We start from the raw sequence: 18,085 nt of genomic DNA on the forward strand, positions 1-18,085 counted from the left end.
CACCTTCAAAGGTGGGCTTATTTATGGCGATTTACATGCGTGCACTTACGTGACGACACACCAGCACACGACGAACAGGCATCGAATACGTCTTACAAATCATCACACCTTTCCCTTTCACACACAGCTGGGTAGAGGAAACCTGGAGTACCTGGAGAAAAACTACCGACGTTAACCGTGTAAACAGGTGTCACATCAAGAGAAATGTGTGTCAGACCCGAGTTCTGAACCCTAGACACCCAATTCTTATTGTAGTGCTTTACCTACTGCGCCACTAGCCGCGCGCGCACAAGAAGTGTGTCGATCTGTGTGTGTGTACGTGTGTTTTAGTATATGTGCTTTCTGTTTGGTGGACTGGAGCAGGAATAGGTTATACTTGGATGGGATGTCAGGAACAGATTTTAGAATATTTAATCCAGAATATAGTGGCAGGAACGTCTGTAAACTTTCAACAATAAATTTAAAAAAAAGAAATTTCATTAAAATGACTTATGCAAACATAATTAGATGCGACCTTTCTGTCGAAAAACCCTGGCACACATATGTGCTACTCTATAGTGACCTGTATCTGTTTAGACTCATTTATTGGCCTAATTGATATAAAAAGGCTTCCGTCTACTCTAAAGGGTTTTGGTGAAAAGGTGATGAAGTCAATACTGAATGTTTAGCGCGCATTTCCCTCATTGGATGCGAGTTCAGTGTGCTTCACACGAAAATCAAAAACGAAACGAAAATGGTAGAGAAAATAAACTACATTTTAACCCTGGCTCTTATAATAATCCTCACCGAACTCGAGAGTATTAAGGAACATAAGAAGAGCAATTTTAACGGTTAATAGTCGCAGAGTAGCGGTTGCGCCATTTGTAGCGAGACTAATAAAGGGAAGCTATCAACAATAAGGATTGGCTGCTTACTTCCCTTTACGTTTGTAGCGAAGTTTAGCGAAAATGGCGCTAACAATGAAAAGATGACAATCCGTCGATTTTGATTAGCATAGACTGACGTGAATATTGGAAACAAGCATTGTGTACCAGACACAAAAGCTTCCCTGTAACTTACATCAATTGTGTGGCATGCACACCTGAGACAAGAGTAAGTTAATTTAGGATGTCAGAAGTTGAGCTTTGTCGTACAGTTTGTTGATGTTGACATATCGTTTTATTGCTTACGAAGAAGTACAAATAAAAAAATAATACATTTTGCGTTGTCGGTAGCACATACTGGACTTGTTCATTTTTAAAAGTAGGATCAGATCAGCAGATTAATTTGACTTGAAGCATGCAGCGAAGGTTAATAGACATTCTTGCATCTGCTTAATGATTAATTGTTCTCCTTATCGTACACTACTGTTTTTAACGTTTACTTTCCAAGTTTAGCGAAGCAGCCACTTTACCTTCATTTTAATTACTTTGTATGCCGGGAGTAGAACAATGTGATAACTTATTATTTTATGTATAAGTTTAGGCTTTTTTTTTAATTTGAAAGAAAATTAAATTAGTAAGGAGACTTGTAGTTTTAAACTGTTAGAGATCCAGTGAAACAGTTTAAGGGAGTTTCTGAAAGTAATTTGAAAAAGGTGAGTCAAGCTGCTGATTAAAACTAGTTATGCAGCTTGGTGGAAGAGAAAGGGAAGAGTGTTCAAAGCAAAGGGACTAGTGTATGCAAAGGTTTTCTGACTAGTGAAGCAGAGTATTGTTCAGAATAATGTGGAACCAAAGGTATCAGATGCTGATCAAAGCATGCAGGATGTGGTCTGGATGGTGAGGCAGGAAGAAAGTAGCACGGTGGTGGAAATATAACAAATACCAACATGTAAACAGATGCATCAACAAATGTGGCTATATTTAAATTTTACTTTGATGATGTGTCTGACTTTTGCAGTGCTTGGTTCACTGTCAGCACTTGGATCTCTTCAGTCTGCTGCCACTGCCAAACAACAAAGTGAAAAAGAGGTAGCTATCAAACAGCAGATAAAGCAAGCACAGCTGCAAAGAATTGAAGAGTTGAAAAAGAAACGTGAAAAGCTGAAGGAACTGTTGCAGACTGCGGCAGCTGAAGCTGACGAATTACACGCTGTGGAAGAAAATGGCAGTGGCTCAGAGCTAAGGCGTGCAGAGGCATATTGCAAGAAGCTTCGTGAACAATTAAATGTCTACAAATTAACAGGTATGCAGCCTGAAGGTTATTTTTGTGGAACATAAAGCTAAAATTAGATTGCAAAAAGGAAGATATAGAGATTTCTCTGGAGCTGGAGTCAATGTGTTAATGGCTTATGGAGTCCAATTCCAGTTGTGTTGGTGCATTTATTATGGTGAAGCAATATTGGCTCATATAAATTGCTACTAAGAGGAATAAAATGCCTCAAGGTCATGAAGCCTGTCCTTAAGGTCAGGAAAATGATCTGTGATTGCATGGGTTTTGTCTGGTGTGATAGATGTAAATGTGATGGTATGAATGTGTGATGGTGGTTTTGATTGATCTTGTTGTGTTGTGTGTGTGGTTGTCACCCTTTCTTCCTTATAGAGGTGCTTAGTAATTGGATAAATAAAGTCGTATCTTACATATTTGCAATGGTTACATTTCAAACAGTTGTTTACATGGAAATTCTCAGCCATTCAACTTAATCCTGTGATGTTATTAAATCAACAGGTGTTGCAATTACTGAATCAGACCATGTCAGCAAACTTCTCTGCTTCACTACATCTTTTAAAGGTATCTATCTGGAGTCATACCATGTGAAATTGCAGCGTTTGTCTTCAGGACACTTCAAAATTGCCCACCATGACCTCCCTGCTTTCATTGTTTTCTCAAAGCTGCCAGAAAATCTTGAAGTGAAAGATCTGCAATCATTTGTGCAGCCTGTCAGAGAGTTATTAGCAATGTATATCATTCGTCGAGAAGAAGTAAAGCAAGCTGAGGTGAGAGCAAATGTCAAAATTTAATCTGGGTGTCACCATCTTTATGTTATCAGCTCAGTTTGTTTGTCAGAGAAGACTGAAGGAAGATAGTAACATAGCAGTACTGAAATATTGCAGAAATCAGTCCTTTTATTGTTAAGCAGATGAATTAATTCAGTGCTGACCAAATATATCACTACTTTTAGTAGCAGATGAAGAAGGAAAATATTTCGTGCATCATATATCAGCTAAGAACATTACATTAATGTTGACAGTTATATAAATTTCTTTTGGGGTTTTTTCCAGACCAAATTCTCCTCAGTCCTGTATGTGGCTGAAAAAAGTGGGCCAGTTGATTTCTTATGTTTTCGTCTTGACATTCAGCCAAACCTGCAAGCAGAAATCACTTTGAAGTATGCAGATCTATGTACTGCCACACCAACAACAGTTACTGTGGTCCCAGTTAAGAAAGGTGTGTAATTCAATCAATTCTGTCAAACTGTTTTCCTGTACAGCTTCAGATTCTGTTACAAATATGAAAGAGTACTTAACATTTTCTGTGCCTATGTACATTTTGGGATATCTTACATCATTTGTTAGTTCATCGAAAAATTTAAAGCGTGACTAAACTCATTTTTGTGTAATTTGCCCATCTTTGCACCATCAAAAACATGACTTACTAAAAAAAAAAACCCCCAAAAAACAAAAAATCAAATGCGGCTTTCATCCTCAAGCTAGGGTAGGTAGGTGATGCATGTTTTTTGGTTGGTACCAATTAGGGAATTGCCTAATTCAGTATTTTATTGCTTGTCCAATTGAAATATACTCCATTTCTATAATTTGAGTTTAGTCACACTTAAAAGTGTAGGGAGGTGGCAGGTAATTTTGGGGATGGTGTATATGTGGAAATGTATTATAATGTAGATATTTTATTACTTTAGAATGTATTTTGCAAAAATGTGATCCTAGACCTTGTGGTCAATAAATTTACTGAGTTCTCATTCATCATGAAAGGTGAACATAATACACTATATAATTTTTTGTTATTGTAGGTAATCTTGTGCATCAAAAGGGACTGCCTGATTCTGTCAGCTTAGAGCTTCAGCATGTTTTCTCAGAGAACAGATTAACTGCTGCCATTGGCTTAGCATTGGAACTCTTGGTAGCTCACTTTAGGAACCAGACAGAGGCAAGCATCACATGAAGACCACACATGAGACCAATGGAATGGACTGGCATGTAATGCTGAATCCAAGGAAATAGTGCTGTCAAGGGAGTCATGCTAGAAGAACTGTTGCTTGAGGAACCTAAGTTGCAGAATCTCAGGAAACTTGTCAGACTGCTGAACCCATGAGCCAAGATAAGTCAGGAATGGGAACTGCAGTCCTGTTGTACCATAGAGATACCAGTGCAAAGATGAAAATTTCCCATATGGATAGAGACCTATAGGTGAGAACAGCATAGAAACTAGGTTTCTTTTAGTACTTCAGTGGTGAGTCGGCAAACATTAATGAAAGAGCTCGAAGATGCTAGGGTGGTTGCTGTTTCAGGAAGACTAATACAGGCACACCTTTAAGAACTATAGAACTTTTATATTCATTAGTCAGATCACAGGAGACTTATCTTTTTATTGCATCTAACCTAGTGCTAACTTGTGACCCTCCAGATTTCTCTGATTAACTGGCTAAACAATGGAATGCGGTGTGATAGCATGCCCAATGGCAGCAGTAGCCTTACATGATATGTAAATAATTAAAAACAGGAAGTAGCAGCCTTGTGTTGACTGTAGTCTTGTTTACAGGTGGTAACTACTTTGAGATCACAATAAATGTAATATGCAAGTAGTAAAACTGGTTTCTCCAGCAGTGTCATTTCACAGAACTGGAAATCTTATTCAATAATTCCAGTGATACTGAGCATGGCAAAGATTAAGGAAATCTAGGCTTTCCAAAATGCATACTTGTTTAGCAATGATTATGGTAGGGCATGCTAAGTATTTTCTTTAACAGCTCTGACTGCTGATGTATTTAAGGGCATGACAGTTTGTTTTACCACGAAAAAGGGTTGAAGAGGGCTACTAAGGTTCCTTCACAACCAAGCACCTGAGCATGAAAACAGGTATCACTGAAGAAGAACAGTGTACCAAGGAGAAAATCTAAATCTGGAACACCTGATTTTCATGGCATATGTGAAAAGCACCTAATGTTGTGCCACCAGCATGTAGGAAAGACAGTGCACATCAGTTATTAGGATAGTTTAGGTATCATGTGCATCTGGTCTCTTTAAAGTGAAAACCTTCAGATATAGTTGTTCTGGCTATAACATTTTAAAATATAAAATTTTGATTTGAATAACATGCCTAGAAGCAGTATGCATAGAATCCAACATAAAAACTGCTTTGACAAGAGATAAGATAATGAAGGGTGAATGCCTTGAGTGTTTCAGGCAATCTGTGTGTTGTCACACATCACACTCATTATAGTTGAGGAAAAAAGTGAGGAACTGTGACAACAAAATAAGAGTATCTCAAAGCTTTCTTTACATGCTTGTAATAAAGTCGTTGAGTGAACTGGCTGTTCACTGGGGGACCTTCTTGCGCTGACATGAGTTCATTGCATCTTCCATATGATTGGTACCAGTTACAGGATAAAGTGAATGAATAACAAAGTCAGTAGGCAGCTTGTGGCATTTATTTCTGAGTTTGTAACTCATTGAGATCTTTTACCATACTGTTTACTTGAAAATGTACATGCCAGACAACAGTCCACTTAGCTTGATCACAACATTATTAAAAAAAGTGAATGTTTCCACATCTTTGTTAGCAGAATGCCAACATATTTAGATCTAACAGTCTTTGTAACATTTATCAACAGTATATTCTCTTACTTACATAAGCATTATATAGGTTATAACCATCTATACCTGAGGCTCAAATCAAATATATTTAATATTTTACTTTCTTTAAATGCCATCTGCAACAAAAGATGAAGTCTGCCTGGCAACAGTTTTCTTGATATTCACGTGGAATAGCAAAGCAGTAGGGTCCAACTAAGCATGACAAAGATATATGTGAAACGAATCTATTGACTGGAGCATGATGTTCATGTGCTGGTTTAATATTGCTTTCAAAACAAATCAGAGTTGCTCTGCCATTCAAATATTTTAGTGAAACTATCAAAGCCTGCACTTGTTGATCAATGAAAAAAGAGATTTGGGAAAACAGGTAGACCTAACTACATTAAAATGTGCTTTCAAAAGGAATAAATTAGGCTATTATTACTTAATTCCCTTTAACTCACTGGACACTGGGAGATTTACTGCATAATTCTGACCTTTCTTGCAGTAACATGGAGAGATTCAAAAGTGCACAACTATAGGACCTGGTATGTGAAAGGCTAAACCAAGAACATTATTATTTTGAAGTCAGTGTGTTCATTTTCTCACAAGATACTATACAGACCATGTAATCTAAATGTAAACTCTTCCATTCACAAGCTTTTAAACATTGCAGTCCTCTCCTCAGTTTTAAGGTAACAAAATGAGGCTAAATTATTAGACAGTGTATCATTAGCACATGCTCAAAGCTCATGTAATTAATGCTGCAATTAGTGAAATCAAGTGATCAGAATTTACATCAATTCACATGTTCACTCACACTAAAAGCCCTGAAAAAATATGGAATAGGCTAACGACAGCAACATGTTCTGTTAATATGCCAGTACATTGAACTCAACTGATCATAAGTGACTTGGCTTACCCTTTAATATTTGCCCGAAATGACTGTCTCGTACAATAAAACTAAGAAACAATACATGTATCTATATATAGATATGTGTGTGTATATATACATATATAGTTCTAGACATAATACTTTTTTGGAATTGCTGAAAGGTTCTCACTGCACTTGATTATATGACCTCATTCTACAAGCATAAATAAACTGTCTAAAATAATACTTTAATTGCAAAAACACATCTGTTAAAAACTGTTTTTGAGACCAGCATTCTAGTACTCACAGGAATGATAACACTATATATATAAAAACAGAATAACACAACAGATTTAAGCAAACTTTGACACAAACACACATGCTTAAAACTAATCCTATTTTGCTCTCTTAGAGAAATGCTAGAGGCAACAGGAAACCAGCAAATAGTACTCTCTTTTAAAATATTTACATCCTTATATGCAGACATACAGCTTAAGTAAAAACACGTACACACTCAGCTATTCTTAATGATTCCTCAGTTCTTGCACTTTATGAACTAGTTTAAACATGGGATCCTTATACACATGCCATGCCTCTTATCTCGCTCCACTTAAGCAAAGGATAACCAACATACATCATGCTGAATGATCTTTAGTGCTACCCTCAATTTTTACCAGAATACACAAGTTTCTTATATTTCACAACCACATCAAAAGTAGCAATGGCAACAAAGGGAAGTGTTTCTTAACCACACACCCCCCCCCCCCCAACCTCAAAACTAAAATAGTAAAATCTGTTCTTAATAATGCTTTTACTTCTTAATGCATTGATTCAATTGAACACTCAAGGAAGGGGATCCGCAAGATTCATATTTTGATTTCGCCTCTGGCAAAAGTGATTAAACAACTCTTAAAGTGAGCTTTTGAAAACTGCTAGAAGATCAAGACTACAAACAATGCAGGTTTTTTACACCTGAGAATAGAAATCTAATTGTCAACTTACACTACCAGTAGCCAGTGTTTATGTAGGGGTTGTCAGACCAGCCCTCATCACAATTAAAATTGTTGGCAAGTTTAGACACACCTCCCATGAATATATTGCAAGTTTTATCACCAGCTGCACAAAATAGTGTACAAGTAATAATATCTTGATTCCTCCTGTCACGAAACTATTAGTATCATATTTTAATGTAAATCAGCATAACTAATATTATTTAATAACTAGTAATAATGAAAGAGCAGCTATTGGATCAAGTTTATTACAAAATATATTATGCCACGAGACATTTTACCTAAACTTGCTAAAAGGGTGTGGAAATGTTAATAATGCAAAATCAGAAGACAGCTACAAGAAAACAACCCAATTCCTAACAATGTGTACTAAAGTTTGATACAATCCATGCTTCTAAACTAATAATATCAAATATCACAATAATTCTTCCTTAAGCTTCCATGCTCTTTGGATTCAGTTTTACTTTTGAATATCTGTACATCCCACCGAATTCCATTTAGTTGCTTCTGCAAAATATTTTATCTGAAAAAAAAATATATCCTAACAGAATTAGGCATGAGTATGAATCCAAGCACTTTTCCTGCTCTTGGACATGAAGATGCACTGTAGCTGAGTATCTATAATATAACACATAATGTATAGCAAACCTGTAAGACACCATGATAATAATCTCTTTGCAATATAATGCACAGTCAAATCCGAAAGAACAAACTAGAAGAATACAACTACAGCATGAAACAACAGGTTAAACTGTTCAACATTCAAAGTTAATATATTTTTTTCTTTTTGGATGACTTCAGGCACAATAAAGCCAGAAGTTCCAGCACAGCAATCTTTGTTTTAGAGACACTGCATGGATTAATGAGAATTCAGTGAAGTTATGAGCAAGTAGACCCACAAAAGATACAGAGAACTGGCCTCATGCTAAGAACATTTTTCCCTCTATTTTATGATGAGGTAGAAACTAGAGTACCGATTGAATAGAAACAAACAAAAAAAAAGTTAAGGAAATACAGAAATGGTCCTTTTTAAAATAATGCTTAGAAATCTTTTCTACTTCTTTTGATTTAAACAATCCTTTAGATGAAAATTCATCTTTTTATAAATACAAAACTGGCGTTTTCTTCATTCATGTCCATTCTTATGTTCATACTTGGTAAGCTTGAGATAAAATATAACATCATACACACACACACACACACAAAGAATGAAGTATAAATGTTTTCAAAAATGAAAAAAAAAAAAACAAAAACAAAAAACCAACACTGCAAAGCCAGTTATTTGCTCCTACTTTCCAATCAACTTCAATTATTATAAAAGACCAAAGTGAATTTGAGACCCATTAAAGTGAAAACAAAACTAGCTTATACACCTGTCTTTTTAAAATCAAGATTAAGATAATCATCATTATGGCAATATATTTTCGCACAATCCAATCTTTTAATCTGGTACTGAATACATTTTTTGAGACAAAGTTATTTCCTTCGTTGTAAAATGTTCAGGCATGTAATGAAAGTGTCAAATCAACAACCATCGTTCAACAGCAGGGGCACCCTTTTAGAGTGGCAAGCGAGGCAACCGCCCCAGGCCCCACGACAGGAGATTCTTGTGGTACGGTTATGCTTATGGCTCTTGACTTTGAATATGACACTCCCCCAGGGCCCCGCAAGCTGCCTGTTCGACAGTCTAGGCATCTCTTGCCTTACATTCCATAAAATAGGCATGTCAGGTCCACTTTCCTAACATCAATCCTGACATGAATCTATAGAGAAATGATTTCACATTTGAAATGAAGAAGTTTCTTCCCCAAAGTGTTTCTTAAAAGTATAGCTGTTGATTGGCAGGAAAAGGTGAGAACTTTTAAAAATCCATTTTAACCTATCAGAATTTTAAATAAAAACAATATTAAAAGAAGAGTATAAATGACAAGTCTTGACATGTTAAAATATATTTGGTTTAAGATACCTGATTATCGTCAGGTAATTATGCATAATTAACAGCCATGTTAGTTCTTTATATTTCTAAACAGTCTTTGAAAATGTACTCCCTCCTATCAGCTAATTTTCTGCAAAAATTGTGACAAACAAAAACACCTGCATGTAGCTTTTTTGAATGAATCCATGTCACTAGGAAAAGTACAAAAAATTGCAATATCTGAGGCTACCTTGTTCACACATGCTCTCTATGGCAGGATCGTCTACACCAGCTTCATCTCACTATTACAAAAAATATCACTTTGCTAGTACAGATGCTGCGACATGCATTCTGCAAATAAATATAGGTTTTGATGCCTATTTCTGAGTAAAAATCTATCAGATCCAAAGCCTTAGCAAATACAACAATAAAATGTGCTATCGCTGCACAGTGACAAAAATAAAGGGTGAAATGCAGTGCATCTGTCACTTCTCCGCCACATGAACAATTGACGAACGGAAACGTGAAGAGAGATGCACTTTTAGTCTTGTGAAAACTATTTTTAGTCTTGTTTCACTGGTGGCCGTCCACTGGGCTTGGACGGTGAAATGAAAGTAAAATACACAACGACAGCAATTCCCAGCAGATGTAACCAGCAGTATAGTGATCTGAAACACAAATTATTTTTCTTAGTAAACCATGTGTAAGTCCTATAAGACACAAGAACAATTTTTCAGATTCAATTATTTTTTTCTTTTTAGCAAGACAGTTAAGCATGTCTGCAAGAAATTAATAAAAATAAAAGTGGAATGTTTCATTAACATGTAAATTTATCTTGCTTCGCTGTCAACATCATCTTCAGAAGTATGAACATAAGTGTTTTGCAAAATGAGAAAACTTACAGATAAATGCTTAGGGATGGAATAAACTCCAGGGTTAGAAAGTTGAAGGTTATATAGGCATTAACCAGGCGCGTGAAAACAAATGTTCCAACATCATACAGTTTCTTCATGTTGTCACTAGTTTGGAAGAATGGTCGCACCCTTCGTCGCACCTAAATCAATGAGTGTATGTATAAAGGCACAGAGTTTTTTTTAAAAAAAAAACTAAATACCTGTGCTATGAAATAAACAAACAAAAAAAATCAGAAAATTGTTGTTCAGATTCATTCAGATCACAGACCTGCCTATCAGGTCATTCTTGACTAAATGCAGTTTTAAAGCTAAAGATCTAAGAAAAACCAATGAAAAGTGTTCAAAACTGTTAAATAACAGTTAAAGAATGCAATCTTGATTGAAAGAATGAAAAGTAGTTGAAAATGTGGCAAAAGATAAGATTTCACACATCATTTTCACAAATACATTTAAGAGATAAATAGCTATTGTATCTAATATTCAATTAAATTTAAATTTCAGTTAAAAGTATGAATAAAATGAAGTAATATAATAACAGTACTACAGTAATAGCTACCAAACAGTTTTAAGGATTGGTGTCTACAGAACTTGTAGCTGTGTATGCAAAGAGATCATAACCCACACAGCCTTTACTTTCTAACAAAAATTTGAAAGACTCCAATGCTTTTTAAAGTACATGCATTCTTTGTTTTAAAAATGCTGTAGATCTTACCAGCCTAGCTGCCACTGTAAACAGGGCTGCACTGCCAAAGGTGAGGTAATACCCTGGATAGAAGCCATGCCAAATGGCACTGATAGCAAAGACAGCAAAAGTCTGGTATTTTGGGGCACGATCATACACAACTCGACGAAGCCATACCAAAGTCTTCTGGTTCCATCCATCTATATTCACCTTCAGACTGTCACCAAACTGAGTAAATAACATGAAATTTCAATTAAAATCACTTCAAGCACTTTTACTAAGCAATATCATGAAGCTAACGATAAAAGAAATACACACTTTGAAAAGTACAGACACTTTATTTCCACACATCTGCAACTAATCAGCATAATCAAAAAGTTCTCAGAGTCCTATAAACACAAGGAGAAAAATTAGTTAAATTTGGGTGCTGCAGTATGGCAAATAGAGACTGAGTTATTTTATAAGATGTGAAACGTATACTCAGAGAGCTGATCATACACAATAAATAAGAAGCAACTGAAACCTGCATGATGTTCTCCCCACTCAAACCCCATCCCCACCCTCCTTCATCAAACAGACAAATCTTTACTGACCTCAACAACCCACACATTAACATTGTCAACCAAGTCCCACTTCGCCTTGCCATTTTCATCATAGCCATTGAATCCAAAGCCCGCAGCTACATTGATGGCTTCTCCTGAATAGCAAAAACAAACTTGTATTAATGATGGGTTCACTGGCCAGAAATTTCCTGCAATACTTGTAATCACAGCTGGGACTGTTATGCTTTAACTCTCAAATGTTTCCTATCAGAATAACTCTCTTTTCTCTACTTAAAATTTCATAACATACTTAAGCTTCTTTGACATTTCATTTGCCTTTCACAAAAAAAAGAAAGTACAGGTAAAATCAGAAAGTCATAATGTTATATGTAAAAAGCTAAACTTGGTTTATACAAATTTAATCAATCTAGATGTCATCATGCTTAAGATCCACCATAGATTAGTTCATAATAAAAATCCCAGTATCTCTATTATTAAACCTTACCTAAAATCCAGGCAAAGTAATATTTGTATCTGGCACATGTCATGCAAACCAAAATATAGAGGTTTTTCTCAAGGAAGGATTTCTCATAGAATTCTTGAGCTGCACAAATATTTCAAACAGTCATTTTAAAACTACCATAAAATGACTATTTTAGGACATATAATTTAATTGAATTTCAAATTATGTTTTGTGCTTTTAAGTGCTCTTTCCAATTCCTACATAACCTACTGGAACAATCATCTATAGGTATTTAGATTTGTCAAATAAGATATTTAGCAGTTCCATGATAAAATTTCAAAGTACCAAAAGAATAACTTACAAAGAAGACTTTCTGGTGGACAAAGCAAAGGTGGCAGAACTACCATCAGGATTCCACTCACAGCAGCAGTGATGAGCTTCTTGATTAAAACTGCCTGATTGTTCAAAACACATCTACATGCATCAGATTAAAACAATGCAATTATCAAGAAAAATCAACATCACTCGCAATTATTAAGTTTAGCAAAAAACGCTCTATACAATAAATTAACAAAAAATGCTTTGTACGTAATCCTATTTGACAAATATTGTATTAATTTTGTAAAATAAACAGGCATAATATGAGTATAAACACCAACATAATAGATCCAAATATGTCCTGAAATTATATTATTAGCATTTATTTATTATTAACCTCCCTTTCCTTTTTTTTAATTTGGAAAAAAATGTATTCACTGTTATTGTAGATGCAAGCAGTTTCTCTTACTGTATCCAGAAACAGAATTTAGCTGAAGTCACAGATATTAAAATTTGGACAACCTGAAAGTTAAATATTGTTTGAGTAGCTGCAACACATTCACAAAACCCTCAGAACTTTCTACTATCCTTTTGAGAACTCAAAGGAATTTTTTTATGAACATTTAATTGTTATTTTTTATTTTTAGTGGGGTGAGGACGCAGTTGTTCCAACACTTTGTAAAACAGTAATGCACCAAAAAACCCCACATCAAAAATGACAACTTATCTAAAAGAGAACAGCTAGACAGTCAGATAGTCAAGTTCTCACCATATGACCATCCCAAGGATCAGGCTGACCAACTTCCTTCTTAAGAGCAGTCTGAAAAGTTGAATTAAATAAGCTTAATACTTAAGTAATACTCAGTGTGGGGTAATACACTATATCTTATTATTCTAATACTTAGAATATACTTAGAATAATAAGATATAGTGTATTACCCCACACTGAGGCGAGCTCAATGTGTTTTACAAGAGAAAGAGGGCAGTAGAGAATGAGGTCGTGTGATAGAAATAGACATCACAATCAAGCAGAGCATACCTACACTCATATATCAGTCAACTAGGTCAGGAACAAGAAGGAACAGAAAGATAGGAGAATGGTGGAGAAAGGAACGGTAAGGGTAGATCAATTACAGTATTTCTGAATGAGGTAGATGTTAGGACCAGACTGGAAAGCATGTAGCATTCCCATTGTACAGAGAGAATGAGACAAGTCATTCCAAATACTTGGACCAGAGAAAGTGAATGAGTAACAGTCAAACTTTTCTAGTCTGATACACAGGACAATAAAAACACTTGTATGAGCAGAGCAAACTGACCTGCCAGGCTGGTAGGGCAACACAAGCTCAGACAGAATGGAGCAAGACTATCATCAACATGAATGCAATGCATAGCAATAATGAATTTAATGCAAACACAAACGGAAAGCCAGTGCAGATTGTGCAGAAGTGGTGTGATATGATCGGCCTTCTGCAATGTCAGTAGCATTATGCTAAGCTCTTGGATCTTGTTGAGCAGGCAATCAGGGAGATCAACAAAGAGAGAGTTAAAATAGTCAAGTCTGAACGATACAAATTCTGACATAGGCTGCTGCTTGATGAAAGCACTAAATTGGAGATGTCTGATGCAGCTGATCCTGCACAGTTTAAGTAAGATAGCCATCTGCAGAATAAGTTAACATGATGGTCAAAAAACAATGATAGGTTAAAAAATAACTCTACTGTCAGACTGATAAAGAATAATTGTGGATCCAGACCAAGTGAGTGATGTGGATGAAGGCAGATGTTTAAGTGTATGTTCAAAGGCTATCATAAGCTTTTAATTTATCATCTTGAACCATTCATAACAATTAGACACAAAATGCAATTCAATAAAATTCCAAAATTCAAACAAGAAAACAAAAACACACACTGAGAAAGGGAAAGATGACAAAATCTAAAAGTAAAATATTGTTCACTGAGCTTCACTTTATCCTACTATAAGTCATACAACATACAACAGATACATTTTCAAAATTGCAAACCTGCGGGGGTGGAGTGTGCAAGTAACTGCCATCAATAAAGGACATATAATCAGAGTAAAAAGAAAGAGGACCACACATGATGCCATGGAAGTAGAACATAAAACTGTAGAAGCTCAACACATTAGGCACAGCTCTGAAATACAAAGAAAATGAGAACAGTGTAATGCCAAGTTCTACTGTCACCTTTCTACCCAACTAAAATATGGGAGTATTATCAAATCACATAGATTTAGCAATTAAAATCAAACAAGCTTTAATATGATGCAGAAACTATTGATAAACATGGTCACACACCTTTATTAGCCAAATGTAAACAGATGTAGGGAGTTACATTGATCGTTGTGGAGACTAGGCAGGGGAGGCTACTATTAAAAGCACTGTCTGGAGAGGATGATGCAAAAGGGAGATTCTGAGAATGAATATGGATTGTTCCACTTTATGGTTACTGGTATTTTAAAATATTCTGCAAAACCACCTTATAATGTGTGACATTATACACTTAAGCTACAACACACACCTGATAGCCTGTGAACGTTGATCCGGAGTTAATTTGCTCTGGTCCTTATGTCCATCTGCTAATGCAAAGGCTAAACTGGTTAACTTTTGTGTTTGAATCATCATGGGACTGAAACATTTGTGATTTTTTGTACAAAAAAAAAAGCATATTAGAATGATGAGCTATGTTATAAAAAAAAATCTCTAAGGAATCTATACCATCTACTCCTACAGAAGGAAAAAAACCCCAAAGTTACAGACATTGCATATTTTCTGCCCAAATCTTTTAAACTTTTTTTTCAGATCATTTGGCCTGCAGTGTCATTTATTCCAGTTAAAAATGTCAAAATATTTCTCTCGTCAAATAACTATTTTGTTCTGTATATTTGTATATAGAAAAGCCTATAGCCTGTTCTAAACTGGAAACCATTAGAATCTAATGCTCACAGTCAGTCCAATGCATACAAATATTCAACCTACTACAATGCACACTTACAGCAGACAATTTTTTCCTAAAGAAGGGAAGGAACATACCCTGTGATATCCAGTGTGTATCCACCATAATCATATATCTGTCGATAAATGTGGGCAACAGAGAGATAGATGATGCAGAAGACAAACACTACTTTGTGTGACCACTGGGGACTGCCAAACATCATGACAAAGTAGCTGATGGTAGACTGCACAATTAGGTACCATACCTGACTGTAAAGTACAAAGGAAAAAAAAAAGTACTTAAAAGGAAATTTGTTTAAAATTGACAATGACAGTCTGTTCTTACAATACAACTTTGTCTATTTCTGTGCTATGGAGAATTTTTCTTTGTTGGGAGCTCATGAAATAAACAAACTAAGCAATGAACTAAACAACAAACAGCTGCATTCCACACACCAATACAATTACTACATTTTAACTACCTCCCTCCTAGCGATAATTATCAGAGGCACACATTCACACTCTTGATAGGTACACTAGGACTTTCAGTAATAATTTTTTTTTTTTAAAGCACATATGCCTGTGTCTGATATATGCAACCTGCACAATATACATGTTATCCATGAGGAATGAAAACATTCCATGGAGCTTAAATCACAAATTGCAGAAATTTTGCCAGCCTAAAAAAGTAGAATTAGCTTAAATCAGATTCTACATAAAGGGTATTCTCATTTCTTATATGATTAGTTATTTAGTATTTCAGTCAAGTGCCTCTATGTACTAATCTTCTGTCGTGGGCTTCTGCCCGTGATGAACAAATGTTTCTTTTTGTTCAGCAGTGCTTTTAGGCCCTTGGTCACCCAAGGTTTGTTGTTAGGATAAACATACACTGCTTTGATGGACTGGTGCAATCAACACTATTTTACTCCTCACTTTTACTCCTAACTGTGTGTTAAATGTCTGTATGGGTATGTGAGCAAAGACAAATTTCTGCCCTGGGTCTCCTGGGCAGACAATAAAGTCTGTTTTGATTTGATTTGATTTGATTTAAATAATAAATGAGTTTTATCTAAGAAGAAAATCAGGAAACACTATTGCAACAGAAAGCAAAAGTACAAAAGAACTTACTATCCAAAGCAGAAAAGAGCCAGAGCAAGACCAGCAACCAATTCCACAATAAGCCTTACTGAGGGCTTAGTTGTGGAAGGAGAAAGAACTTTGCGGAAAGGAATTGCCAAAGCCAAAGCAGCACATTGGCAAACAAGGAAGTTTAGCTGAAATATAGAGAAAATAAATTAAATATCCCAGTTTTTAAATATGAATATATTTCTTATAATCTCAAGTACAGTGATCTTGTTTAAAGTAAAACAGAACCAACAATTTTTTTACCTTTAGATGACAGGTGGAATTTCCATTTGCACATAAAAGATAATGGAATCAATATACAGTCAACAAACAAACAAGAAACAAGCATGTTATCTAAAACCTATCTTTTTAATGCATTCTACCCTAAAATTATTTTTTTAAATGGATAATAGTCTATCATATTTCATTATTCCCTAGAATGCTTTTAAAGCAGAGTGTTCTTGGTTCTATTAATCTGCAGGTTTTGATTTCAGTTGCTGCACAACATAGTTCAGCTGAATAGCATTGTTCTGTCCTCATGTCCTCTCGCCTCTGACTCATCATGTCAGTTCATTCTGTACCAGCCTGACTGGAGTGGGACTAACAATGTGACAGATTCTGTCAACGAACACCCAGTAATGACATGTGCACAAAAATGCTTTGATAAAAGAAGTCAGATTTGGGAATGTTTTTCTATTATTGCAGACCTCCAAAAACATCAACATTTTCCCTTCCAGTTTTTTCAAATTTGAATCAGATGTATATTTCAATAAGAAAAAGCATATAATTATTGTGGTTTGATCACATTTGCTTATTTAACAGCATTAAATATATATCTAAGACATGCGAGTCGCTTTCAAGTAATTTGCTTAATCAAATTTCAATTTGCTGACATAAGCTCTTAGATGAGGCTGAAGATTATTTTATTTCTGGCTGAAATCTATACTTTTCAGCTTTTAAAAAACTGGTTAACTGGTTGAAAATTGTGGGACCGAGAAGAATGCTAGGGAAAGGTAGCCTCGTACAATCGTCCGATCAACCTCAGCGGTGCATCAGTCCACATGGCCTGATGCTACTGATGCAAGTCCTTGGAACTTTGCTAGTTCAAATTGGACTAGACACGCATTTTATCCTCACGCAAAATAAATGCAAAAAATATTTAATCTCCTAGAATGAAAAATACTTATGAACTGGAGGAGAAAGGCTAACTGTTAAGCTGAAATGAAATAAAATCACTAAAGTCACCTCGTGAGGTCTAATCCGTGCATGATTCATGTCACATTCATACCTGATCCAGTGGCAGTCCAACTACAGAAACTAAAGGCATCAAAAGTTGAGATCCTGCGTAGAATTGTCCTCGCGCAACCATCTTGTGTTATTTTTTCTCAAAAGATTTTTTTAAGAAGCACAAAACAACACACGAAGAATCCTTTGACAGCAGTCGTGGTCTTAAAATGATAATGAAGACGGTATCGTGTGTGGATGCTGTCGACTGCTTTGAAACTTCCCACAATGCACTAGTAGCTTGGCTACATTAAAACAATGTCAGCTTCCGGT

The 18,085-nt window shown here is 35.5% G+C and overlaps 2 protein-coding genes across 2 annotated transcripts; one reads left to right on the top strand and one right to left on the bottom strand.

Annotated features, from left to right (window-relative positions):
- Positions 1-911: 911 nt before the first annotated feature.
- Positions 912-4,747, top strand: LOC112561226 (centromere protein O-like). The gene is made up of 5 exons (XM_025233571.1): positions 912-1,092; positions 1,882-2,166; positions 2,650-2,918; positions 3,204-3,369; positions 3,950-4,747. Coding segments are annotated over exons 1-5 (873 nt in total). The 5' UTR covers positions 912-1,091; the 3' UTR covers positions 4,102-4,747.
- An 825-nt stretch (positions 4,748-5,572) lies between these two features.
- Positions 5,573-18,040, bottom strand: LOC112561224 (lysophospholipid acyltransferase 2-like). Its single transcript, XM_025233569.1, has 12 exons — positions 17,817-18,040; positions 16,532-16,677; positions 15,503-15,673; positions 14,991-15,098; positions 14,474-14,606; positions 13,220-13,270; positions 12,494-12,587; positions 12,175-12,273; positions 11,721-11,824; positions 11,158-11,355; positions 10,434-10,585; positions 5,573-10,199 (listed from the first exon to the last, which is right to left on the bottom strand). Exons 1-12 carry the CDS (start codon positions 17,895-17,897, stop codon positions 10,094-10,096), a joined length of 1,443 nt encoding a protein of 480 aa, XP_025089354.1. The 5' UTR covers positions 17,898-18,040; the 3' UTR covers positions 5,573-10,093.
- Between the last annotated feature and the right edge of the window lie 45 nt (positions 18,041-18,085).

Source organism: Pomacea canaliculata, linkage group LG4 (assembly GCF_003073045.1).
Source record: "Pomacea canaliculata isolate SZHN2017 linkage group LG4, ASM307304v1, whole genome shotgun sequence".
Lineage (NCBI taxonomy): Eukaryota > Metazoa > Mollusca > Gastropoda > Architaenioglossa > Ampullariidae > Pomacea > Pomacea canaliculata.